This window comes from Camelus ferus, chromosome 26, assembly GCF_009834535.1.
Source record: "Camelus ferus isolate YT-003-E chromosome 26, BCGSAC_Cfer_1.0, whole genome shotgun sequence".
Taxonomy (NCBI): Eukaryota; Metazoa; Chordata; class Mammalia; order Artiodactyla; family Camelidae; genus Camelus; species Camelus ferus.
Genome location: NC_045721.1, coordinates 6,112,789 through 6,138,530, shown reverse-complemented (window position 1 = coordinate 6,138,530; position 25,742 = coordinate 6,112,789). Strand labels below are relative to the sequence as shown.

General features: G+C 43.6%; 1 protein-coding gene across 1 annotated transcript in view; it reads left to right on the top strand.

The window, feature by feature from the left end:
* The window catches only part of UNC5D (unc-5 netrin receptor D), a 494,853-nt gene that overhangs the window by 445,972 nt on the left and 23,139 nt on the right, over positions 1-25,742 (top strand). The window contains 5 exon segments of the mRNA XM_032468716.1: positions 5,808-5,976; positions 7,632-7,859; positions 15,986-16,012; positions 16,014-16,136; positions 23,163-23,327. Coding sequence (XP_032324607.1) covers positions 5,808-5,976; positions 7,632-7,859; positions 15,986-16,012; positions 16,014-16,136; positions 23,163-23,327 — 712 coding nt within the window.

The following is a 25,742-nucleotide window of genomic DNA, read 5'->3' as shown; positions in this document are numbered from 1 at the left end:
TGAAGAGAGTGACACACTACAAGTCTAGAATCAGGTCAAGAGACACTGAGAGCAATAGCAAAACGTACACAATACACATCCAGACCTGCCGTGGCTTCCCGCCCTGTGACTGACCTTCAGTGTGACCTTTGGCTGGCATCGGTGTGCAGATGGGCGCTGCAGAATGTGAGTGACCACGTGGCGAGGTTTGGACCCGCCCGGTGCAGACCCTCCATCACCCTCCACACGTTGTACGCCGCCGTCAGTGACCCTGTCAATTTCAGCGTAAGAATGCTGCTGAAATTCTCCCTGGGCCTTTGTCCACTCATCCACTCGTTCGTTCATTTTCATTTGTGTGTTTTGACCAAATTCAAACTTAAGGAAAAGTCACAAGAATAGGACGAGTGACACTTGAACAGCATAGGTTTAAACAGGGCAGGTTCTCTTTTCAGTAGCAAAACTATATAGTACCACAAGATCTGTGGTTGGTTGAATCCACGGATGTGGAACCAGGGATAGAGAGGAACCATGGACACAGAAGGATGACTAAGTTACACATGCACAGAGTGCTGGCGTCCCAAAGCGCCCGTGTGGTTCAGGGTCGACTGTGTAAAGAATTCCCAGCTATCCCACACCCAGGTTCCCAGATGTTAACACTTCACTACATGTGCTGTGTTCTACTCTCTCCAGTGTGCATGTGTGCACATATATATAATATACACACAAATAAAATCCACATACACACACATATACATGTTTTTAACCACTGTGGACAAGATGTCCCTTTGCCCCCAGATAGGTCAGTAGGTGTATCCTCAAAATAAAATCTCACATAATCACAGCACAATTATCCAAACCAGGAAATTATCATTGATAACAGTACTGTTATCTACCCCACAGACTTTATTCATACATCAGCTATTATCCAAACAGTGTCCTTTACGGCAGATGAAAATCCAGATCCATTCACCACATTTGGTTGTCCTGTGCCTTTGGTCCCCTTGATCTGGAGCAGTTCCTGAGTATGCCTGTAGCTCATGGTTACTGACTGTTTTTAAGAGGGCAGATCGGTCATTTTGCAGACCGCCCCTCGATTTGTCTGATACTTGTCTGCTGTGTTCTTAGGATTAGGTTCAAGGAGGGTGTTACTGGGAGGAACGTTACAGCAGTGACGCGGAGTTCTTTCTACTTTTTCGTATGTTCTGCAAATCCATCCCGTTTCTGGCAACATTAACTTTGATGATTTGGGTTAGGTGGTGCCTGCCAAGGTTCTCAACAATAAAGTAATGTTTACCCCTTCTAATTAATAAGTACCTGTGGGAAGATACTTTGAAACCAGGTAAATAGCTCCTTATTCTTCTTAAAACCTTTCACCAAGTAGATTAGCATCCCATTCATAATTCTTCACTGAGTCAATTATTAATGTGGTTGGTTGTCAAATGATGACTTCCTGCGTCTGTTAGTTGGCTTCAGTTGTATGAAAGAACCTTCCCTTCCCATTCATTCATTTGTATCCATCTCTTTCATGGGTTCCCATGTTACACAATGGGTTATAATCTTTTACTACCATCATTCACTTTGATGCTTTGATTGGTGGAAACCACTGGCTTCTATGCTCTGTTCAACAGATATTTTTGAGTGCTTACAACTGGGACGTATTAGGCACTGGGGGTACAACAATGAAGACAGAAAAAAAAAATCCCTGTCCTCATGCAGCTTACCTTTTAGCTTGTGGGAGGCAGAAATAAACAACAAGTGCATTTGAGGGCAGCAAGTGTGAAGTAAAAGAAAAGCGAAGATCAGCCTTTGGAGGAGGGATGTTGCATTTGTGTCGCTCGGGAGTAATCAGGGAACGCCTCGCTAAGCAGGTGTCATTGGGGCCCAGGTCTGAAGGGCAGGAGGGAGATGACCAAGGGGACACTTGGAGAAAGACCCCAGAGCAGCAGGAACAGCTGCAGTTCCTCAAGGCGGGAATATGTTGGCCTTTTTAGTGGGATTGCTCTGGCTGCTGAGTTGAAGACAGACTGTGGGAGGTTAGCGTGAAAGCATCACCTAGGTGCCTTAAATTCCCATAGTGCACATCCCTCCAGCATTGGAAATTCTGTGAAAGCAAGTGTTGGTATGATGACAATTTACTGAATAAATTAACCATCTCCAAAACACAGCTGCTAGAGAAGTAAGACATAAAAAAGGCAGGAGAGGTTCAAGGTTGGGAAGCAGAACCCTCACCCACTGAGCACATCCTAGGTGTTTTATGCTTTCTTTTAACTCTAAAATGATCTTCAAGGAGGTAGGACATTGCATGGGAGGCAATGAGACTCCAAAAGGCTCTCCCTTCTACCCTACAGTCTGGTTTTCATGACACAGAAAAGGTCAGACAGGAGACGTATCAGGGATGATGCTGGGAAGCCCACGGCGGGGACACGGGAATGTTCTTTCCACCTGCACCTCCTGCTCTCTGCAGCCCCTCTGCTACTTTTGATTTCCCTTGCCGGTAACTCAATACGGTTAGTCACAAGGGGCTTCCTGGCTTGCCACATTCCCTGGCAAAATTCTCCCGTGCCCTTTATCAGCACCCTCTCCTACCACGTAGATTTATTTTTCGGTTGGGGGCATCAAAGCGGCAAAGCTGGCAGAATTTCCCCCAGAACCCTCAGCGGTGCCGTGAGAGCAGGAATTTGAATTCACAACTATGTTTCTATGCAGTTATTCAACATGCCACCGGCTTACACAGACATGGCTCTTTAATGTTTTTATATTCATAAGTGTTCATAAAGATGCACAGCATATAGATGGGGGGGGGCAGGGAGACAGAGACAAGGGAAAGATGAACAACAGAAGGCCCGCACAACCAGACTTCTCATCCGCGAGCGTATGCGATGCACTGAGACTGTTCATATTACAGTCCTCTAAGATCACTGCTGCTATCAGTTCAGTTTTTATTAGCCTGTAGCAATTTTACAAAAATGTGTTGCCTTTTTTTTTCTTCAACCCGTAGCAAGGGCATGAACACTTCCTTGGTATATATTATATGATGTGGGCAAACTGAAATGCCATCCATGCTTTGCTGACACATCTTTGTTTTTACCCAAGTCCAGTTAAAGGCTTCCTTCTCCAGCCCTCTTGTCCCCAGATGTCCTAGGTCAGTACCATGGCTACGTTTTCCTTCCATCTGTACTTGGGATGTCACAAGAGCCAGCAATTTGACCAGAAATGGCCTAGTGGTAGCAGAGCAGAGGACCTCTGGTCACAGGGAGCAGGAGCCTAGAAGTCTTGGGGGTGATTTTGCCACCATCTCTTTGACTTTCTCTGTGACCTTTTGTTAACACCTGCCCACACAGGTGTGTGAAGAACTTTAATTAATATTTGTAAATCTCCCTGATTGCCACAGATAGAAGGTGGCAGAAAAGGGCAAATTATTATTAACCATGTGGGAAGACAATGGAGAGATTAGGTTTTGCCCCTTCGCCGGAGAGAGACCTGCACCCACCCACAGACACTACTTTCCCAGGAGGAGGACTGGATGTGTCTTGGCTGGCTTCCTTTGCACTTACAGGAATGCCCAGGTCCCAGCCGCTGCCCCGCCTGCGTTTCCAGGGCACCGTCTCGGACTCCTAGAGCTGTTTCAGTTACTACCGACAGGAGCCCTGCTCTTCACGGTGAGTGTGAGAGTTCATGTAATTAGCTGCCTTCAGTTCGTTTGGCATTAAATAATTCCCCTAATTCCCATATGTTTGAACAATATGTTCAACAAGGGGGCTGATTCTCTGAAAGCAATTAAATAGTTCTTTTAGGAGAGCTTGTCATCGGTCACTCATAAGCACCCCTGCTCTCCCCATCAGTGATGAATGCAGGCAGTGATCACACAGCGCGCTCCGCCCTGGCTGACAGCTCCTGGCAGGCGGCCACGTGCAAGCTGCCACCACGGGCTGCTTAGAGCTCGTGCTGGAATTGCACATTCTTTTCTCAAACCTCAAGTACCTCATTGGGGGCTGTTCATGGAGCATTTGTTATTGCTAATACACGGATCTCCAGACCCACCTCCTCCCAACTTGCCTACCCTGCTTAGGGACATAAACGCATAGAAGACATTTTCCGTTTTGTCTGTTCTTTGCCTGTTTTGGAGGAATTGTTAATTTTGGACTAGGGTTGCCTACATGGAAGGCTGAATTTTCAGAAGGCAGCTCCAGTGCTTCTTGGGGAGGGAGGAAGGGCGGTGGGATAACGTTCAGTTCTGTTTTACGCACAGCAGTTAAAAGATGCTCCTTCGAGTTTGTGTGTCCTGACTTTTATTGCAGCAGCAAATTATAGAGAAAGAGCTAGAGTGTGACCATGGCCAAGCTGAGGGAGAACAAGCCATGTCAACAACAGCAATTCAGAAACTAGTAACATGTTACATGTCCACGTAGAGAAACTGTTTACACAAGATCACAGAAAAGGTAGTATCTTTTAGCACTAATTTCATCTTGCTCAAAGGGTTGCTGTTTTGACCAGCGATGACACATTTAAATGTCCTTCCTGGGTCAGATGAGAGAAAGCTTAGGGAATAACACCAATCCTTGCTCCCCTGTAGGTAGTTCATCTGAGAATCCTAAATTGCTGAATTGATGACATTTTGTATCATTATATTGCTCACAAGAGAAAATACAGGAAAAAAATAGACTAGTTCGTTCAAAAACACATAAGCAGTTGGGGGAAATGAGTAGGCTTCTGGATTCTTACTGATTGTTGTCCTATAAACTTACCCCATCGTACTATTTGGAGGCAGAGATTAAAAACAAAAACAGGAGGAAAGGGGGTGGGGAAGGATAAATTGGGAATTGGAGATTTGTAGAAATATTAACCACTATGTACGAAATAGATAAACAACAAGGTCTACTGTACAGCACAGGGAACTCTATCAATACCTTGTAATAGCCTGTAATGAAAAAGAATATGAAAAGGAATATATTTATGTGTAAGTGAATCACTGTGCTGTACACCAGACATTAACACAACACTGTAAATCAACTATACTTCAATTAAAAAAAAAACAACCCCAAAAAACAAAACACCCAAAAATGGAAGAGGGAGGCAGGTGCTCAGTAAAGCGATATTATTTCCCTTTAGTCTAATTTCTTTCTTTTATCTGTTTCATGGCTCTGAATTCCCATTGTAAATTATTCACAATAGAGAAAAATCTGAACAGCAGGTTTAGGTAGACTGATTTTGAATTTAGATCTAAAATAGGAAAGATGAAAGATATGTATTTATGTATTTGACTATGCAATTTAAAACTGTCTACTGTGCTATCACTGTATAACCTGTATACTTGGTGCGCTGGCAGAAAATAAATATTTTCAAAACCAGAAGAGACGTACTCAATCTAGGTACATTTGAAGTGTTGCTTTGTTCCATAATAATTTGTTCCATTGCATTAAACATATTTGTAGAATGCGTCTTTGGAAGAAAGGAACATGGTGGTAAGGTCACCAGATCCATCATTTCCATGAAGTTCTTGGCTTTGGTCACTGATGTTATCAGTAGCTGGTGTGCGACACTCCAGCCAGGTCTTCGCTTTCTCCTGTTCTGCCCTGTATTTCTGAAGAAGCATTTGTCATTTTGTTTTTCAAAACTGAGATTTGAATTCTAGGCTTAACCTCAGTCTGTGCGGTTGAACGGTTCAGGGTTCGGGATGGATGGCTGTGGTCCGGACCAGCCCTCCCACAGGCGATGCTCCCTGGAGGGGCGTCCTGGGAAAGGCCTTCACTAAACCTGAAACTAAGTTCTCATTCAGACATGCCCCCCTCCTTGACATGCATCTCTTTTCTCCTTTTTTAACCGTACAGCCTCCAGTCGGATGGATCTGAGGTGCTCCTGAGTCCGGAAGTCACCTGCGGTCCCCCAGACATGATTGTCACCACTCCTTTTGCCCTGACCATACCCCACTGTGCGGACGTCAGTTCTGAGCACTGGAATATCCATTTAAAGAAGAGGACCCAGCAGGGCAGGTGGGAGGTGAGAACCTAGTCCTCCTTTACAAAAGAAAAAGGGGGGGGGTTTGGGTGCCATCTGTGGGATGGACCCTCACGCTCTTCAGACAACAAGTCAGCTGTGAAATTGGTGAGCATTTACTTATTTCTCAGAGGGTCGGTGGCATGTGTTTTTACAGCATCCTTGAAGTACTGGCTAGTGTGTTGGGTTTGTGTGTGTGTGTGTGAGATAATAGATAAGAGAGGCCAGAGAGGATACAGAGCTTTTTCTTTTGGTTTTAGAGTACAGTTCAGTTACCCACGTGGACATGTAGCCTCGTGTACCTGCCTTTGGTACATCGACTTCGATTCCTGCCTTTATTCCTGGGCCATGTCCCCGTCTGAATTGACTTTCCTCTGTGGGGTTAGAGAGGGGGCCCAGGGCAAGCAGGCTGTGTTCAGAAGAAGAAATTACTGTTATCTGTTTTTGCCATCATAGGAATTATAATGAATCTATGTTTAAGTATTCAGGAACCAGTAGGTGCTGAGTATATGTTGGTGAATTAATGGAGGCATTGAAAATCATTCTGATTGTGTATACGAGGGCATATAAGAGAGAAACTGTACAAGGAGAGAATAAAAGAGACCCCCCCCCAAAAAAAAAATTGAGAATCCGAGAGGAGAGTAAGGAAGACAGTCACAGCAGAGAGACAGCAGTGGAATTACTATTTTAAGTGAAACCTCTGATTTAGCTGTCTGATAGGGAGTCCTTTTATGTCTGCCTGAGACCAGCTTGCATGAAAGCAGGTGAATTATCTTGTTGGAACACAATGACCTGTTCCAGCTAGCCCTGGGCTCCCACCTCCCAGGAGGTGCTTCGGGCAAAAGTAAAAGGAAAATCGTGTTTCTTTAGGGAAGAAAATCCCCAGTTGCTTCCGTGGATTGCATTTACCCTGCCCAGCTATGTCTTGAAACTAGTCTGTGTTCTTTGTTGAAAGTGCATCCTACTGTTTATTCAGTCGGGGTTCGCCCTCAGGCAGATTTCCCGGGGGTGAAGTTTCATAAAAGGCCCCGGTTTTGGTCTCTTTTCCGTGATGCCCTGAGTTGCCTTGGTTTCTAAAGTAAAACTCCCAGCGCTTTCTCACAATCTTTCACACCCAGATGGTGTTATATTTATGCTCCACCTAACCAGTCACACACACCTAAGTTCTTGTCAGGGAGGGTGACTTATCTGATCGTCTGATAAATAGATGGTTTGGATAAGATGTAACAGTCCCTCGTGAATGATTGTGATGGAATGAAAGAGGATAAAATACTTGAAAGAAAATAAATATTACCTTAAGGATATTGAAAGAAGTTTTCAGAAACCTTTATAAAAACATAAAAGTTAACTCATTGCTGTTAATGTTCAAGCCTCTTACTTCTTTTTAATTCAGCAGTGAACAAATTAACCAAAAATTGGAGAACTTTGAAAGTGACGTTTGTTATAACCTGCTAAATTGAATCCCAACGCACTGAATATAACCCTGACTTGAGTTCCTGAAGTAGCAGTTATTTTGATAGAAGAACATTTAACACCAAGAAAATTAGGACAATAAAAATATTCTGAAAAAAAAAATTGTGTTTATGCCCTTGCAAAGTAACTGTTAAATCACGTTTTACTTCCAAGCTGAGAGAATTCAACAGACCTTTTCCCAACAGGAAGTAATGTCAGTGGAGGATGAATCCACGTCCTGTTACTGCCTCTTGGACCCCTTTGCATGTCACGTGCTCTTAGACAGCTTCGGGACATACGCCCTTACTGGAGAACCAATCACAGACTGCGCCGTGAAGCAGCTCAAGGTGGCCGTCTTTGGCTGCATGTCCTGTAACTCTCTGGACTACAACTTGAGGGTCTACTGCGTGGACAACACCCCTTGTGCATTTCAGGTCAGCCTTTTCTCTGTAGTTCTTCTGGTGTCGTGAAAGCATGGGGTTTCCTGAAGATCGGTATCATTAGGGAGTCCAAGTGCAGAGGGTCTGGCAAGTGAACCCGCAACCCTGGCTCCAGAGGGATACCTCTCGTGAAAGGAGAGCCGTTACTGTGTGTCCAACAGTGATGCGCAGGGGGCGCGGGATACTTGGCACTCAGAGGAGAGAAGAGGTACTTCACACACACAGAACGTCGTGTGCTAAATTATGAAACTGTTGAGAAGTAGAGTTGGAACTCGGAAAACAGCCCCAGTTGCAAGAGGGGAGGTGGGGACGGGTTTTTGAGAATCGTAGGGGACCTTCTTGGATGAATGAGATTTAAGAACAAAGGAGAAAGGGATTCCTTGTCAAGAAAAGAGACTGGCCTGAGCCACAGGGATGAGAGGTACTTGATGACCAGAGGCCAGCGCGGAAAGTGCTCCATCGACTGACGGCTGTAGTTAGGGTTCGGCAGCCACACCCCACACCACTCCACTCAGCAGGCACTCGTGTTGTGTCCTGGACACACGGCCTGCTAGTTACCAGGGCCGCTAAGGCAGGGGCGGTTCAGGGTTCCTTTCCATTTTTAGCACTTTCAATCATGTATGATTCCTTTTAAATTTGCTGCTCACACGAGTGCAGGCTCATTAACAGCAGCAAGGACAGTACAGACATGTCTGTGTGAGCTCTGCCCGTGTGTAAACAGCACAGCTCTCCTGACACACCTCGTCCCAGCTCCCAGCCACTCGTTAAGTCCGTTGTGCAGAGCATTTCCTCCGTAACTGGCTTTTGAGACACCAAGCTGGAAAACTCATGTTTACTAATAGAAGAGCTACAGTGACCTGCACTCTGAACATAAGCCAGGAAAGGTGACACGGTGCCAACCCACGTTCCCACACCTTCCCTGCCTCTCTTAAGTAGCACAGGTACTGGGCTACTTAAAGGGCAGACTTAATATTAGGGCAAACGTAACATTAAACTTAAAGGGCAAACTTAATATTTGGCTGTTCACAAAAGGGGTGCCATTTTGTAGGGTAATGGACTTCAGTGTAAGTACCGAGCCCTCATCCTGTGACTGCCAGTTTATACGCTTATCAGCTTTCAGGACCCCCTAATGAGAAGACTTCTCCAGGATACAGTACCTCCCCAGCATTCAGTAATCAGAAATAATGAATAGAGATTATCACCACCGCTGAACAGGTGGTGGTGTGCACCATGAGTCAAGCTGGATGTTTGGTAACCCAGCCAGATTTTGAAAGCTGAGTAAACCTGGGGTGGGGGGGCGCTGGAGGACTTCCAGTCCCCCGGCTCCTGTGAGTAACCCGCTGCAGACTAGCGTTCGTCACGGCCGCCTTGGAAGTCAGCCCTCAGAACCAGTTTGGAATTTTCTTTGCATAACCGTCTCAGTGCTGATGTACGCACACCGTGAGTTAGACATTCACCCAAGGAGTTTATTCTCAAGTGACTCACACATAACGTATTTTCATTCCTGTTGACTGCTACCAGCTTCCACAACAGCTCAGCCATTCACAGATGAATTGCAGTGGGAATCGTGAAATGAGGGTCTAACCCCAGCTTCCCAAACCACTCCCCATTCCTGTGGGTAATGCACCCGTCTCAGTCAACGCAAGAGAAAGTGGGATTCTCCCTCTGGTTGAATACACATAACCTGCTGTGTATTCATCATTAAGAGATATTTCTTTAAACTCTTTAACTTTGCTTTAGAAAAGTGTTTTCCAGTGGAGAGATACCTTTTGCCCCATTTGTCGAAATCTATTTACCTCCAGTGATTCTTTCCCTCTCCTATAACGTCAAACGAAGCCGACTTGAAAGTTGAGTTTGTTGGTACGTGCTATTGACAGCATGTATGTGACAGCTGTCGTGGGCAGCAGAGGCCACGTCTCCCCCTGCCCCCCAGGGGTCCCTAGAGATCATCAGCCATGGTTGAATAACTCTCCTGGCCCACAGGAAGATTAAAACATAACGTGTAGCTTTTCTGAACACAGCCGTTTACTCCCCAGTCTCAGCCTCTGAGTTTTGTTCCTGAAAGGAATCTTGCTTCTGGATTTTTATCTTAAGTGAATGTGCTCAGAACCTTCTACCCAGGTTTGTTTAACCACCTTAATACCCCAAATCACCTATGCCCTATTTCCCATGGCTTCCCAGGTGGTATGTAATGAGAGGGAAATATTACATAGTGACTGCCCTTTAAGGCGGCCGTGGGCCTCTGAAAGACTTTTCTTAAGCCTCTGAAAGACTTCGCACATTAGTATCGGCTCCCTCCAGCTCGCGTGGGGTGAGCTGGAAATCTCGCACAGTGATGCCTTGCCTTCTGTAACTCTAAGAAGTCAGGGCGTTACTAATCAAAATTAATACAGAGGGTTTTTTTTTTCATGAACCATTTCTGTAGACATTGCATACCCTGGAATTTGCCTCTGTTATCGCTGTAACGAAAATGTTTGTCACGATTTGGAAATAGAGACCAGTGTGGCTGTGACAGTTGCTGTATTTACTGTAGCGCATCTTTTGTATCTCAAAGAAGTGATACATGTGAGCCCAGCGAGAACTGCGCCTGTAACCAAGAAGGAAGCCTGGTTCAAGGGCCGGGCTGCATTTTCATGTCATTTCTATCTCACTGGGAAACTATGTTCCCTGCCAAATATTGAAAAGCCCACCCTCTCAGTGGACATCTTTGGAAGAAGGACAGCTTCTGAACCCAACTCTCCTGTCCTCTTAGAACTAGGTGGGAGCCTGGCAATACAGTGGTCCCAGCCAAAAAAATACGCCTTTATAGAATTTTCGTAATCAGTACCCATTTTCAGTCCTGCCCTCCTTCCCCTATGCCTTCTGCAGGGCTGCTAAGTTTGCATCTCATTGGCTCTGGGGATATTTCGTCTGAATCACAGTAGCTACTTCTTTGAATGACAAAAACAAAATACCTCATACGCCTTGGTAAGGCATAATTAATTTAGTATCAGATTTTTGAAGATCTGTTCCAGTAAATACACCTAAAACCATCTCTGTGGAAAATTAAATCAGCTCAGATAGGTTTTAAAAAGAAATACAAATGCCATCTGTCTGAAGATGAGAAAAGGACCATGACTCCTTGTCCTTCCTGCTCCTGTTTCTGTAATAATTAGAGCTGCGATCTTCTGTTTGTGTGTTTGACATCGCCACTTTTAATGAATTCAAACCAAAGGTTGAGAATGGTGATATATTTTCAAAGCAGTAACAATTTAAAGACCTAGGTTTTGTTAACTGTGTTTTATTATATTCTCTCTCTCACACACACAGTTCAAACAAATCTTGACACACGGAAAGCAAGGAATTAACTACTTGTCCTATCTGAGAAAAAGAAAGAACAACTAATTTTTTTCTCCATTGCTCCCAGCACTCCTATTCAGTACCTCTCAGCACTCGTTACTTACTTGGCATTAATGTGGATTTAGAATCTAATTTCAAAGGATTTCCTCCAGATGTAGTTCTTGTGTTTATCAGTAATGCAACCTTGGAAAATATTGTTCACGTAAAGCATTTAAAGGAAAACACCACAGTGACATAATTTCTGTCTGTCTGTGTGTGTGTGTGTGTGTGTGTGTGTGTGTGCGCGCGCGTGCGTGCACTTAAGTTCAAACAGTTTTGTCTCATAAGTATGTAAATTCAGCCTGCCTGCCTTAGCATCCCGAAGCACACCTGAATACTGCTGCCTGTCTCATTAAATCAACATAAATGGCTCAGCGAGGCACGAAGCACACGTTTCTCCCGGCCACATCTCCTGGAACTGGATTGACTAGCAGCCCCCAGTGTGAAATGATGAAATAACTAGAATAGAAAAACCACCCACCACAGCCTTCAGGTGCATTTAATGTTACAAGAAACCAGCCAGATCCTACTTTCTACTTTAATTAACACAGATATCAATTTAACAGTAGACCCAGAGATTTAACAAAAGGTCCGTGTCATAGAGGAGGCAGACAGGAAAAAAATACAGTGAGTATCAGACTTCACTCTTGGGGTGATGATACATCCACGTGAGTGACTCAGAACTAGCTCAGCAGAGTTGTCTGTATCCCTGATTCCCAAACCTGGCTGGGCATCAGAATCATCTGAGAAGTACGTAAAAACACCGATTTCCAGGCGGCCATGAGCAGAATGCATGCAGGAGGTTAGGCGCATAACTGGGAGTCCTGAGCTGGGGATTTGGGGAGTGTTTAAAGGCTCATGCGCAGGAGTTTATTTCTTTAACTCCGAAGCCCACTGTAACTTTACAGACCTGTAAACACAATGATTAGTTCATTACTGGGCTTCTTCATTTGAATAATTAATTTTGTTACACAGTAGCTATAATTGCTTAATGTTTTGTGCAAGATCACAAGGCACTGTGAGTTGTACTCAGTCGTTTCACTATGTGGAGATTAAAGTAAGCTAGAAAAGCAAAAATAAATCATGGTTGTATTTAAGTCTTTTTGTTGTATTTAAATTTTTAAGGTTCCTTTCTCCTCAGTGATAATTATAAGTGGATATCCATTTAAAAAATTCCTGATATCCTCCATTCTGCATCTCAGGGACTGTTTAGACCATATGATAACCTTAGGGCAAATACAGACTGACTCGTGTCATCTTTATGTATTCCTCACACCAATGGAAAATTACTTACGGGACAGTGTTAACAGCATTCTGACCTTCACATGACTCTCTAAATAAATCAAGCATGGTATAGGAAAAGGCAGGGAAATCCATTAGAAAAAAATGCTAGCCCATGAACAAGTTGCCCTGTCTTAGCTTGGTCACTAACCGCGTGGCTTCAGGCAAAATAGCTTTCTTGGGGGGAGGGTCTCTGTTTTTAATCTATAAATAAGCTTTACATCATGAAGTATCTTAAGTTCCCTCCTAATGTGCTGACACTGTGTAGTTTCTAAATATCAAAATAGCCTAGCTCTACGCATGACCTTGAACAAGTCACTTCACTTCCTGACCTCAGTTTACTTCTTTGTATATTCAGGTAACTCACATTTAAAGAACAGGGGTCCAATGTTCATAGCAGCACTATTTGCAACAGCCAAGACATGGAAGCAACCTAAATGTCCATCAACAGGTGAATGGATAAAGAAAATGTGTATGTGTGTGTGTGTATGTATATATATACACATATATATATATATATACATACACACACACACATACACACACAGTGGGATATAAAAAAGAATGAGGTAATGCCATTTGCAGCAACATGGATGGACCTAGAGATCATCATACTAAGTGAAGTCAGAGAAAGACAAATATCATATGATGTCACTTATATGTGGATTCTAAAAAAAGATACAAATGAACTTATTTACAAAAAGAAATAGACTCAGACATAGAAAACAAACATGGTTACCAAAGAGGAAGGGCTGGGGGAGGGATAAATTAGGAGTTTGGGATCAGCAGGGACAAACTACTGTATATAAAATAGATAAACAACAAGGACCTACTGTAAAGCACAGGGAACTATAGTCAATATCTTGTAATAACCGATAATGAAAAAGGATATGAAAAAGAATATATATGTATAACTGAATCATTATGCTGTACACCATAAACTAACACAACGTTGTAAATCAAATATCCTTTAATTAAAAGAATAAAGAACAGGGGTACGCTTCACAGAGCCTAGTCAAATATCCTCTGACAAGCTGACACTGTTGTTATTCCACGGCTTTCATACGATTTTAATAAGCAAATTTCTTATTTGTGCCTATGTCTAACCCTGCACTAGAATGGCAGAAAGGGGCTGTTATATTCCCATGCTAATGATTTTGCTTGGCGATGAATAAACCTGAGTAAAGCACTGAAGCCCAAAGAGGTCGAATGACTTGCCCACGACTGCAGAGAAATGTGATTAGAAGCCTGTGCGTCCATTTTTGGTTTACAAGATAAGCGCTCCCTTGAGTATGTGTAACCCCCAGAAGATTCTCACACACCTTCAAACCTGAGCGACATTACTCTAAAATAAAATACAAGTCCTTACATAGCACAAGAAGCGAGAACTCATGATTTGGCTCCTGCCCTGTAACTTTTGTCATCTCCAGCCTTACACTTCCCACCCTAACCTCCTATCCCAGCTCTGTCTGGCCTCCGTGCCTTTAGGGAGAGCCTGTTTGGCGTCTGGAACGCACTCTCCCTCCTCTTGGCACGGAGAGCCTCTATGTTTACCTCAAGGTTCAGTTCAAATATCACTTCCTCTGTTGCTTTCCCAATCCCCCCCCTGGCCTCTCTGCCCATCTGGGTTAGGCACCCTGTCTTGCCTTAACCTCCAGGCTACACACATCTGTAACACTTAGACACTGTGCTGTAATCATACACCTGCCGTTCTGATCCTCTCGCTAGACCGTGAGCTCTTTGGTGTTTCACTTCTGTGCGCCCAGTGCCCAGCTCAAGCGTCCCTCTGCTGGACACTCATTGAATCTTCAGGGTTTTGTGTGTGTGTGTGTGTTTGTTTTTGTTTTTGGTTGGGGGAGAGGTAAATAGATTTTTTTTTTTTTTTAATGAAGGTACTAGGGATTGAACCCAAGATCTGGTACATGCTAGGCACACACTCTACCTGAGCTATACCCTCCCCTCCACTGGCTCATTAAATCTTAAAACAAGGAACAGAGACCAGCATCCGTAAAGACCTGAAGTCAGCATCCGGCATGAATTCCCTTCCATCCCACCCTCTTTCCTTCCACTGTTTGCAGCCCTCATCAGACACTGGCGACCATGGTATTATTCTCAATGCTTAGATCCACAGTGCAATGAATTCTCTAGGACTGCACTGTCCAGTACAGTAATTGACAACCACGTGTGCATATTTACATTCAAATCCATTAAAATGAAAAACAGTCCCTTACTCGCTCTAGCCACTATGATTAATGGATACCACATTGGACAGCATGGATATGGACAGTTCCATCATTGGGGGAAGTACAGTGTTGACCTAGGGCCCAAAGACACACCCCTCCCACATCTGAAGAGCTGGAGAAAATGACATTGGAACTGACTCATGCAATCCTGAGGAAAGACACAAGCAACCTTTACATGAAGGATAAAAGGTGGAAAGCTGGTTCTTAGTCAAAAACATTTTTATTAATGTTAATCTATACATAGACAGATGGAAAAGATAATTTCTGAAGCTGCTTCCACTCTCTGATAATTGAGATGTAAGTTTTACTGTATTTATTAACCTATTTGCCTGACTTCCTACAACCTTTTTTAGACTCTGGGAAGACTATAGGACATAACTAAAGGATTTGTGGTTTTTTGCTTATCCTAGCTCTGCAAGGAAATTGTAAGTTAATTAATGGTGATTTTTAAAATGGATTTAGGGAAATCTCTTATCTCCAAACACTGAAAGCCTCACCTCCCACAGTAGTTTTAACATTTAACCAATTAAATGGTTTACTTAATAGAATGGGTATGAATCATGGTTGTATGAGACAAAGATTTCTCAGTGAAAGATAAAGGAGTATTTATCTCAGGAATTTGATCTTTTTTCCCTGAGCTAAAACTGACTTGACAACTTATTTTTTTCTCAGCCATTGGGCATAATTTTCATGAACATTACTACAAATATACATGATACATACGCTCTGTAACGGTTATTTTGAGCTAAAGAATAAATATTAGATGATGCCTGTCACAAGCAAGGGAACCAGAGTGGAGGGAGGCTGTGTCTCCCTTTGTGTGAAATATGATGTGTCAGGTTAAGTCCAAATACTTGATTATGGTCACATCAGGATGAAATTCATGTAATTGTGGAAAATCAACAGTATTACCTTTTACTTGGGGCCAGGGAGTTCTTCTCGTTTTAAAGACAGGCATAGTGTGTGTAAAAGGCTCAACAGTACAGTAAGTGAAGAACAGTGGCTTCTTTGTGACCAGATCCTCATTTCTCAGCAGCCTGCAGCCCTTAGTCCTGACCTTGCAAGGATATGGGGGTGTAAAAGCAGAGTGTGTGCACGATGCTGCCTATTTCTGGGAGTCACATGGCAATGCATGTCTCCCACCATCTTTGGAAGGAAAACTGTGGAGGAAATTGGGTACTTGACTGTTCTGCCTCTTTTCTTTTCCTTGTCCTGTAGGAAGTGGTTTCAGATGAAAAGCATCACTGGTGGGCAGCTACTGGAAGAACCCAAGTTGCTGCATTTCAAAGGGAACACCTTCAGTCTTCAGATCTCTGTCCTCGATATCCCCCCGTTCCTCTGGAGAATTAAACCATTCACTGCATGCCAGGTACTGGCCAAATGGGTTTCTGACAGAAATAGCTTTGCTTTAACCAGCGAGCGTTTCACAGACCCTAGTGCGGGTACTCTTGGCTTTCTTTCTCCTTTAAAACTGTGGATTTATTTTGAAAACTGTCACAGTGATGTAGCAGGTTGGACTACACCCAGGGAATGAAATGTATTGTCATAAATCTGTGGGTTTCTAACAGGTGGGAAAAAAAGGTGCTTTCATGTCAGGTAACCTGACATTTCTCCTCTCCTGTTTAAGTCGTCACTTGGGATGGGTTGAAGATGGTAATTTAACAACTTAGAGCAAGATTTGTCTGTTGCTTTGTTTTGATTAAAATCAGTTCACTGTGAGACACTTTTAATCATGTTCAGCTGTGGATGAACCGGATGTTAGTGAGAAATCCTTTAAGGGTGATCATTTGGAGTGGTAGAGAGCTAAGGCCAGGAAGGTAGGAACAAGAGATTTTGTCCTGAATATATGAAGTGCTTGTTGCCCAAGGAATTGAGCAAGATGGGAAGAAGAAAACATAAATTGAGAAGCTAACAATTATCAGTGCCTTTTAGAATTCTTTTATAAATATATATATATACAAATTACTCACATACCTCATTATTAGAGACTTAAAAAAAAAAACATTGCAGGATAACTTAAGAGTCTCCTTGCATCAATTTTAAAGGATTTTTGAATACTTGCTTAGCATGGAAAGATACCAACTTGTGACCCTGTCACTGAATTCTGTCACAATTTCCAGTGATAAGTACTGTCGTCAGAAGCAGCCAACAGGTCTACCATCATTTCTTAAGTCAGGTTTATCTGTGCTTCAAGTGGCAGGACGTTGCCTTAACTCTGAGTGAGCTTCTGGTAGACTCCTGTTGATCTGGACTCACAGGAGGCTTTCAGACTCCTCTCTTCTGCCCATCAGCTTAATCTGCAGAGCTCTGTGGGTTTTTTCACCTTTCCATCTTTACAGCATTCATTTTGAAAACACTATGCACAAGATACACTGGCTTGTCAGAATGGAAATTAGCCAAATCTCAAAAAGAAAACCCTTGGCCATGCTATGAGAGTTAGGAAAAAATTGTACCACCAGTGCGTTCTGCTTCTAAAATTCAGACTTTTCAAATCAGATAAGGTCATAGTTTTCTATTTACTTTTCAGACTTCTCATTACCTCGAGAATTTCCCCCTCTAGGTATAGTTTGAGTGTATTCAAAGCAATAAGAATATCTCTGAGGACCCTGAACATTTTTTTTTGCACATTTAGCATATTTCCTTATGATGAAATGTTTTCTATGAATAAATGCATTATTTATGATGTTCTAGACCTTGGTGTCTCTGTTTCCCAGAAAGCAGAAGTTTCTAGTCCAGATTGAACTTCAGGGTATTGTTAAAACAAATCCTGAGAGCCATGTGGATTTCTCTGTATTAATCTCTTTAGATTTAAGGGCATCACTTTACTGAATCTAATGTAAGTGACTCAGTCTGAAGTAACTACTGAATTTGATGTTTGGAGACTGAAAAAAACAGCAAATGACAGAACCATAACCTCTCAGTAGCACTTAGACAACAATTCCAACACCAGGGGTTCCAAAGAGAGCCCCAGGTAGAAAAGACTTGGGGGCGCTAATCCCTGCCCAGCCCAGAGGACGACGCAGGACCGGCCAGAGCCCAAGGGCGTTGGCTCGCAATGAAAGCCAGCAAGCTTCATTGCCGGGATGGGTTGGATTGCATGGCGGTTGTGAACATGTATAAATATTTGCCTTCTGTAATTGAGCATAATTTGAAAGAGTCTTGGAAGGCTGGGGAACAATTTAATTTTCACGGCACCAAGAGGCTTGCCATTGAGTTTTCATTTCCACTTCATTTTTCTTCCCCACAAATGGCTTTCTGCCCGATTCTTCCTTTCTCTTCACCACCCGCATCACCAATTTCTTTGCCCCTGTGATCACTGAAATCCCCCAGCTTGTGTGATGACATACTGTGCATGTCTTAATGGCCATGCTGGGTTTGCTCCAGGCGTCAGATGCACGCACTTTGGGGAGGATTTGTGTTCAGCCTGCTTGAACCTCATGGAGACCATCATGTGCTCTGACAAACTTGGTGTGGATAATGGAGAATGGCTCAAACTCAGTGTGGATAATGGAGAATGGCTTTTCCTTAGGGCTTAGTGGGTAGGAACAAACAGAGCACTACTATGGAGACAGAAAATCTCACTACTCCTGACATCACTTACAGGTCTCTCCTTTAGCTGGTCAGTGTCCCTGTCACCTTCTGTCACTTTCCAAGTCAGCGGGTGCAAGACTCCAGTATCTTTGTCTTCTTACTTCTTTCTCTAACTTCAAATCAGGAATCTGAGAATCGACATATTCCCATTGGTACCCAAAGCTTATTCCCCTAAGAAACCTCCTCTTTTCTCCTGGGAAATGTGGAATTTCCCAGGAAGGTAAAGGCTGGGGAGGTACCCTCTGCCCAGAATAGCTGCCCTATCAGACACCCGCCAAGCGGGAAATGTTTCTAGAATGATGTGAGTTCAAGGTTGGGTCCAGAGCCGTGTGAGGAGAGCCAGTATATAGAAGCCCAACTAGATTTTAGATCTTGTTGGTTTCGATTCTGGAGGACTGCAGTTTATGAAGTGCTAGGCTACACCCCTTACTGCGAAGAAACCGGGAATGACAGGGGAGAGGAGAGGGGAGGTTGGGTGAGGGTGTGAGTTCTTAGGAGATCTGGTTCCAGCAGAACCCACGAACCTCGATTCATAGAAGAAATAAGGCCCACAATGCTAGTCCTCCCAAAGTAAACAATTATTCCCCCTTTCCTTAAGACTCTACCACAATTAGGGATAAACAATTGTCCTCTCCAAAGACTTAGCAACCTTCCTCCAGAGGGAAGTAACTGCTCTCAGTAGGTTACTGGGATCTGAGAGCACTGTTTCCTTTAATCCGTGCTGACTGTGGGATGGAGAAGCTGTAATAAACAGTATACAATAAAATATTAATTTTTTTTTAATCCTACAAAACACAGTCATGCTGTCACCTCGCTAGTATAAAAGCAGCTGGCTTTATAGCATGCTGTGTATCTTGGAGGACCCAGTGTCTGTCTCCTGCTAGGGTTTGATTTACATTCTCTCCATCTGCTAGGAAACTAATTATAATGGGACTCAAAATGAAAACATTTCCGGAATTCTTTAAACACCCATAACTTTGCTATACTTTGTCCTCCCGTATTACTTGCCACATAATTTCTCTCAGCTCAGTGAGCATCTTCAGGTTTTGTTTTTTTGTTCTGTTTTTTTTTTTGAATAAATGAAAGCAAAGATGATTGCCCTGAAAACACACTAATCACAGTGCTTCTAATTCTATTATTTTTAAATGTTTTGTTGAGCACTGTTGGCAGCTGCTACTCAAGTCAACAATAAAAAAATATTCTTTTGACATTGTCTTAAAATCAGATTTTTTAAATGTTTTGATTGTGTGCAGTGAAATGGAGAGAAAAGAGAGGAATTCTTTTGTTTGTCGATTCTCATGTCTTTCTGCAAGAAAAGATTATCTCTGTAGTGGGTCTTACTCTCTTAACCTTTCTTCCAGTGTTCTCAGGAGAAAATACACAAAATTTAGCAAGTGGTACTAGAGAAGATACTTTTCAATAAATGGTCAGTGTCATTTTTTTTTTCGGAAGGTAAGTATTACCATGGATTCAAATCCACTATAGGAAATGTAGGTTTAAGAGCTGGACCTTGAACTCAGCCCTATCTAGACTTTTGAAAGTCCAAATATTTATATTAGACTGTATGACTCAAATTTCAGTCTTAGAAAACAAAAATCTCCTTAGTTTGCTTAGTTAGGCAAAAAGCACCTTATTCAGGCAAAAGCATCTACAACCACCGAGCCTTATATTTTAGTTACTTTTATTGATGGGGATGGTGCAAAGTAACTAGAAAAATTCACTGGCTTGGAGAAGAGACTGAATTTGAGGTCTACGAAAATGGGAGTAAGGATGGGGCAGTAGATGATGGAAGCCTTTAAAGTCCCGACAAGGGACTGTGTATAACGTGGCAGGCACACAGACATCAGGGGGCCATTCTGGTCCCCCAAGCAAAGGAATCATGAATGAAAGCAGAGGTCCCGGGTGGTCTGGTCACATCAGTGCCCCCCACTCCTGATCAGAGGGAAAAGAGACATAAGCTAGTCCCTGAAGAATACAATCAACTGCTCTCTAGTCCCCTCTTCAGTCCAGCCTCAGCCCCCTCATTTGCTCCCTGCAGTAGAGACAGAAGGCAGGAACTGGTGAGCAGGTTACTGCAGTGAGCTGTGATGAGGTCAGAGAGGAGGATCCCGAATGGAGGCAGAAAAATTGGAGAAGGATGACAATGAGAGAGAGATGGTGGTAGTCCGTTTTCAAAGAGTAGACTTGTCTGCGGAAGTAAAGGCCAACTGAAATTACTTCCTGATGAGCACTGTGATACCAGTGACTGGCGATAAGGAAGGAGACATACCAGAGATGAAGCTGTTGGAGTTCTCCACCACGAAGTGGCAGCTGGGCCTGTGAGAGCACACGGGGGCCTGCAGAGGTCAGCAGGCAGAGCGAGAAGTGCTGGAGGCTGAGATAGGAAGTCAGAGTCACCCATGGTTTACTAAAGCTGGAGCAGCAGGAAGAGAGTCGGATTCGACGAGGAAAAATGGCAGAACTTAGAAACACGTGTTGTTATTGTTTTAACTGGTGTAGAATTTGGTGCAGGTGAAAAGTCATGGAGTTTCATTAGAGAGTGGTTTGGATCAAGAAAACAGCAAGCACTCAAGATATGTCAAGCAAGAGAAAATTTAATCGAGGGGTTTCAGTGCTTCTGAAACCTTTGGAAAGCCTGGAAGATCCAAGGTCAGAAAAGTCACTAATGATACGAAGAAACCAGCAAGTCTGGGAGTTTCAGGAAAACACAGAAGCACTGAAACAGTTGATTCTCAGAAGCCCCTGAGAAGCTCCCATGTGCTGAACCTTTGGGGTTTGCTTGCTGGTGTCAGAGGAGCAGAAATAGCTTCTGCATCTCCCCTTCCTTCCAAGTTTAAAGGAGGAATACCTCTCACCAGCAGAATGGAGATCTGAACGCCCTGCTGGCACGAGCCTGTGCAAGGTGGTTCTCAGGCTTCCAGCCCCTGCCATGCAGGGCGACCTGAGAACAGCAGAGGTGGAGTCGCCTACTAAGGGCCCACGTTCTGCGCGGGAGTAAAGTCTGTGAAAGACTGCACGGGGCCAGCATGCAGACCGTCTCTGAGTTCTTGGCGCCCCTTCTTGAGACAGAGGTCTACTGTCTTTCCCTCGGTTCAGGATTAAGAACGGAGAAAACAAGCACATTTGACTGTCCTTTATGATCAGATTACTGCATTCTGTTGATTCTTATTTTGTAGTTGGCTTTATGCCTTTGATAACTATGTAAGTTTAAAAAGCTAAAGCTCTAACCTGTTCTTAGAAACAGTAATTAGTAGATACATGAAAGCTAAAAAGTGTGCAGTATACTGGTTATATGTGTTTACATGCAATATAATGTGTTATGTGCAGTCGAACTGTAATAATTCTACATAATAAAACTGGGGGGAAAAAAAAGAACAGAGAAAACAAAGCAAAAACACCAGTGCCCTTACAGCCATTGCTGGGGCAGGTGGTTGGGCTTACTGCACGATTTTGTTCCCTCATGCTCCCTAAAGCAGGCTCTCCACTCCTCAGGTCTACAACAGTCTAAGGTCCACCCCTCCAAGTATCAAACACCAGGATCTGTGAGACTTCCTGTAGAGACAATGAGGACACCAACACGTGTGCACATTAGAGCTCAGGGAACTAGTTCCTCCAAGTGGGAAGATGGAACCTAATCATGGCCCTTGGTCTTCTAACATATGCCAACTCCATCACCAGTCACAACTCAGAGAATCAGACTTCCAGACCTGATACATTTTTTGCCACCTTTGAGCATCAGCAGGGGAGAAAATGATACCTGTAGGAACAGGTAGAAGAGCAAATTAACGAGACGAGGAAGAGAAAGAAGTGAGGATGAAGATTACCATGGGCTGGGAAAACATGGGCATTGCCAAGGAGCCCAGCCTGATTTGAGTCGGAAGGAGAGAATTCTTAGCAGCTGGAAGAATAGCAGTGACTGACCTCTCCTTCATGTTAGTGGGAAAGCCACATGCCCGAGAATAGCCCAGTTGGTGACAAGCACTGGCTGGTCATAGGGAAAACGGCAATGTGATAGACATTTTATCATTTCCCTCCTCATTTAGTGAAAATTGTTTCTGCCTTTGGATTGTCTGTAAGTCCCTTGCAAGTGGGGACCAGACCTAATTTTCTTCTTCTTCTTCTATTGTCCATCTAGTACAGCACCTGGTTATTAGTAGGCACTGTAAACATAATTGTCGAATGGATGATGGATGAGCGAGGATTCGGCAAACTAGACCATTCCAGGGTGGCCTGGTGTGTTTATGTCCGTCTCTGGGATTTGTGTGTGTGTGTGAGAGAGTGCTTTTGCAGCAGGTGTAATTTTTATGCTGGATATGCTAACAATATTATATTTATACAGTTCTGCTTGAGTTTGTGATTTGGCTCATCAGTTTTTCCCATAATTGCCCTTTAAGTGAGAAGATACCATCCCACCCCAGGCTTAGGGCAAAGGATAGAGTAGGAGTCTACCCCGGGAAGCCACCCATAGGAGTTTTCTAAGGAATATTTTTGTAGTGGCAAAACATGACGATTACATTTTGACGGTACTCTTTCTAACTGTGTGTGTCACCAAGTGAAGTCTCAGCTCCGGCAGTGTGGTTTTGGAATTCAAATGTTACCCATTGGAATTGACATTAATTACTTCTGTGCTGCCTGGCATACGCTAGAACATTACTTCTACAACACTTTCGCCAGAGTCGCTCAGGCAATTATCTCTGCTGCCATCGCCGGCATTGTCATCATAATTATTGCTATTAAGTCTCTCCTGTTCTCTGCTCATCTCGGCCGGGCTCTGCACACCATACCCCGCTTCTCTCCCCCGCAGGAAGTCCCATTCTCCCGCGTGTGGAGCAGTAACCGGCAGCCCCTGCACTGTGCCTTCTCCCTGGAGCGCTACACGCCCACCACCACCCAGCTGTCCTGCAAAATCTGCATCCGGCAGCTCAAAGGCCACGAGCAGATCCTCCAAGTGCAGACATCCATCTTAGAGGTGAGTCCTTGGTCTGCAGGCCATCTGACCCCGTCTCTAACGGACGTTAGGGACTGTATACCTGTCTTGGTCATGCTGTGCGAATAGTGCACCTCAAAGCTCCGTCATGCTGACTCTCTTAACCCTCATCACTGATGAACTTTTTCTCAGGCTGAGGATTGAACTGAGCTTCCCACTGGGCTCTGTGGAGGGACCTTTGGGGGAGGAACTGGTCCAGGACTTTTTATACACAAAACCACAATCGATCTAATAGTTCACTGTAGACTTAGAGTATCAGGCTGAGATTCATGATTGGCCGATGGTACACCTGAGACACGTACCACAAGGCACGAGGTCACCACTGGGCCAATTTTCTGCCGGTTCTGACTAGTTTTCCGGAAGTCAGTTGTCCCCATCTGTGTTATTTTATCCTCAGGGCCTGGGTTCCTTATTGTATTACAGTTTCTCATACCCTACAGAGTCAGGGCTCTGCTCATCCCCATTTCCACTAGACCTAGATTCATCAACACAATAATAAGACAATGTAGCTAATCATCTCATTCTACCAAGGAGGGAAATGGCAGTGCAGAAAGGGAAAGGGCCTCATCCAAGGTCATATCTCTGTTGAAAGGCAGAGTTAGAGCGGGCGTCAGAGGAGAATTCACTTGGGAACTTTTGCAGAAAACCACCTGATCTGTGCCGTGGCTTGGATCGGCCCTAAACCACCGAATTACTTCATGGCTCTGGACTTGAGCTTAGAGAGTGGACAGTGGCGTTCCCTCCTGAATGCTTATGTGAGGGCAGCGGGAGAGAGTAGTGGAGGGGGAGAGTCGGGGAGGCATGCAATGCTTTGTTTAGCAATTCCAAGGGAATCCCTGGCTAGTTTAGAAAAGCACACGTATTGTTCACCTGTAGACCATACATACACACACACGTACATACACATATCCATATATAAATATAAATAATATGTATTTATTCATTCAGGCTTGGCAGAAGGTTTAACACACCCTGTCTCTGTACAGCTCAATTTCAGGCTTTGTTTTTGTTTTTGTTTTCGTTTTCGTAACTGGTAGCTTTGTAGCATCATCCCTTCCCTCCCCTCTCCTTGCAATTCATTGTTTATGCAAGATGAGTGTTGCTAATCCCCCAGATAGTTTTTCTCAAGTGCAGATGGCTTTCCAAAGAAGTGTGCCTCAGAACTGATAGCTGTCTTAACTGACATGTTTCTCCAGTATTTGCATTCATTATTACCAATTAGCATTACAGCACTAAAGTAGTTTTGATGGGGAGGGTAGCTCAGAAACCTCGGGTAAGATATTTTTAGAGTCTCTTTCTTGAAGAGTCATGGTGTCTTTAACACAACACGTTTCCAAGTAAAATATAAACTGTATGGGAGTTGTAAAAGAAAAACGGAAAATCCAAGTAGAGCCGTTCTTCAGAAAAATAAGAGCGAAAAGGTATAATGTAAAGAGTCCTCTGATGAAAACTGCCCTAAATATTTATTCATAGATCAACAAGAGAATCCCAAGTTTAACAGGGTTTTGACTTTGAAGACACCGAGATACTGAAGATCCCCTTCAGCTGTTACGGGGTTTTGTGTAAAAGGATGATGATAATAGGGTTGGTACATCTCTGCTCTTTGCTTAAATGAACTCTTGAAGGGCAGGAAACTGAACTAATCAGCATAACCTTATCCTTTCGCCTCCAGTTCCTCTTCTAAGGCTTCCCGAGGTTTCCAGTCACTTTGGAAAGCCTTGAGGAACACGACATCACGGTATCTCTTGATAAAAGGAGGCGCAAGCTTCAGAATAATATGTAAACAATATTTAGATCTTCAGTGTTGGACCACAGTTATGCACTTTGCAGGCTATGCAGTTCAGAAGCTTTATTAACTTGTTTGATACTGCAAGGGTCATTTTATTACTAGCTTTAAGTGTTACCGCTGGAATTTGGCCCAGTGCACCCTCATTTCTTTATAATGAAATGTAATTCTTAGGCAAATCTAACTGGCTACCATTTTCTATGTCAGAAGGAAATGGATAACTTTTGAAAGCCACTCCATTGCAGGTACCATTCCGTGTGCTTTCACATATAACCATCACAGCTCTCTGGGTTAGTGTCATACCATCACAGTTGTACAGTGCTGTCACAGTCACAAGGAGGTCGACCTCCTTGTCCAAGATCATGGAGCTGAGAAGATGGGTGGCCAGAGTCCCCGGCTGAGATACCTGACTTGACAACCAAAGTCTGGATTTCTGTTCATTACCCACTCAGGATCCCAATCAAAGAGGTTTCATGTGTCAGTCCTAACCAAAGTTACATAAAGTGCTGAGAAATTGGGAATACCTGGGCGGGGAGGAGGCAGGATATATTCAAGACATGGGTCTTTATCAGTCAGTGAGTCAGGAATATTGGTTAGTAAGGTTCATCAAA